The sequence below is a fragment of the Garra rufa genome, chromosome 25, assembly GCF_049309525.1.
Source record: "Garra rufa chromosome 25, GarRuf1.0, whole genome shotgun sequence".
Lineage (NCBI taxonomy): Eukaryota > Metazoa > Chordata > Actinopteri > Cypriniformes > Cyprinidae > Garra > Garra rufa.
In genome coordinates, this window is record NC_133385.1 from 15802156 (window position 1) to 15804153 (window position 1998).

The 1998-nt window shown below is 39.1% G+C and overlaps 1 protein-coding gene across 1 annotated transcript; it reads right to left on the reverse strand.

Moving 5' to 3' along the window:
• Nucleotides 1–1039: 1039 nt before the first annotated feature.
• On the reverse strand, nt 1040–1593 carry LOC141301979 (monocyte chemotactic protein 1B-like). Its single transcript, XM_073832180.1, has 3 exons — nt 1533–1593; nt 1270–1393; nt 1040–1182 (listed from the first exon to the last, which is right to left on the reverse strand). The coding sequence occupies exons 1-3, from the start codon at nt 1591–1593 to the stop codon at nt 1086–1088; spliced, it is 282 nt and encodes a 93-aa protein (XP_073688281.1). The 3' UTR covers nt 1040–1085.
• Between the last annotated feature and the right edge of the window lie 405 nt (nt 1594–1998).

Genomic DNA, 1998 nt, shown 5'->3' on the forward strand with positions numbered 1-1998 from the left:
GATAGTCTGACTGAGATATTTAAAACATGTTAACTCATGATAACACACACACACACACACACACACACACACACACACACACACACACACACACACACACACACACACACACACACACACACACACACACACACACACACACACACATGTTGGGTTTACATGTTTTATGGGGACATTCCATAGGCGTAATGGTTTTTATACTGTACAAACCGTACTTTCTATTGCCCTACACCTACCCTACACCTAAACCTAGCCCTCACAGGAGATTGTGCACACTTTTACTTCATCAAAAAAACTCATTGTGCATGATTTATAAGCCTGTTTCCTCATGGGGACCTGAGAAATGTCCCCACAAGGTCAAAATCTACTGGTATTCCTATCCTTGTGGGGACATTTGGTCCCCACAACGTGATGAATACCAGGTACACACACACACACACACACACACACACACACACACACACACACACACACACACACACACACACACACACACACACACACACACACACACACACGTTGGGTTTACATGTTTTATGGGGACATTCCATAGGCGTAATGGTTTTTATACTGTACAAACCGTACTTTCTATTGCCCTACACCTACCCTACACCTAAACCTAGCCCTCACAGGAGATTGTGCACACTTTTACTTCATCAAAAAAACTCATTGTGCATGATTTATAAGCCTGTTTCCTCATGGGGACCTGAGAAATGTCCCCACAAGGTCAAAATCTACTGGTATTCCTATCCTTGTGGGGACATTTGGTCCCCACAACGTGATGAATACCAGGTACACACACACACACACACACACACACACACACACACACACACACACACACACACACACACACACACACACACACACAAACAAACATTGGAATTTAATATACCTGTATGCAATAAAGAATAAAAACATTACTACATTGTCAATTTTATTTATTGATATTTTATTAAAACAACTGAATGCAATCACATCAATTATTCTGTAAATTAAATATTTTATATACAAATTGGAAATAGTACATGGTTTGAATATACAATATGAAATGCACAGTTCAAATAGAAACAGTGTAGCTTCTTTCAGACTGTTGTTCTTTTGTCCACTTTATCAACATGGCCGCTCACCCAGGGGGTCTCTGGATCTACACAGAACTTTTTCCCTGCAATTGTCTTAAACCTGATGGGAAAGACACAAAAATAAGATTTAGTTCAAAGTTTTTTGTTTAATGGAGTGCCTCATTCAGATAATATTGATAATACTTACACAATAGCACGTCTGGGACATTTGCTGCTGGTCCAGTAGTAAGATGTCACCAGTTTCACAGGAATCTTCACCTTAGAGAACTCTACACAGCACTCTGATTGTGCTGATTTAACTGCTTCAGTAGCTGAAATATTGAGAAATAAGACAAACGTTTTAATTCGATCATATCACAGCATTTTAAATCACCAAACGCAACAAGTGAAACTGCCATAATCTGAAAACAACACAGTTTGTCTTCACCAAAAATTAAAAAGAGCACTCACCACTTGTCATCTGCACAGAGCAGAGAATCACCAGAAACAGCACAGACAGCAGACTTTTCATTCTTCAAGGTGTTTCTTCACAATGACAAAGAATCTGTAGATGTTCTGTAGAGCTTGAAGATCTTAGAGCTGATGTGTTCAGAATAACGTCTGAGCACCTTCTTATACAGAGTCGGAGACATGTTCGTCATAAAGACATTCATGTAAATTCATTTCTGAGTATTACCAACATTGTAGAATGAGAGTTGTTTTTACCTCTTCCTTTCCCTCATCCTATTTCTGCTTTGTTGCTCATGTGAAAATGTGGCAAATACTTTTCTTTTAGATTCACTGAAAACGTGCTTCAGCGAAACAACACACAACTTCCTCTTTTCTGGGCCTACCAAGCTCAGCATTACATTTACTAAATCTGAATGTGCTGTCAGCAAATATCAGGTACTTAACCTTGACCACTTACTCACATTTA

Coding starts and splice junctions, on each gene's coding strand:
- LOC141301979 (XM_073832180.1), bottom strand. CDS start 1,593: ATGAAAAGTCTGCTGTCTGTGCTGTTTCTGGTGATTCTCTGCTCTGTG. Junction 1,394..1,532: donor CTCTGTGCAGATGACAAGTG/GTGAGTGCTCTT, acceptor TCAATATTTCAG/CTACTGAAGCAGTTAAATCA. Junction 1,183..1,269: donor TGTCCCAGACGTGCTATTGT/GTAAGTATTATC, acceptor CTTTCCCATCAG/GTTTAAGACAATTGCAGGGA.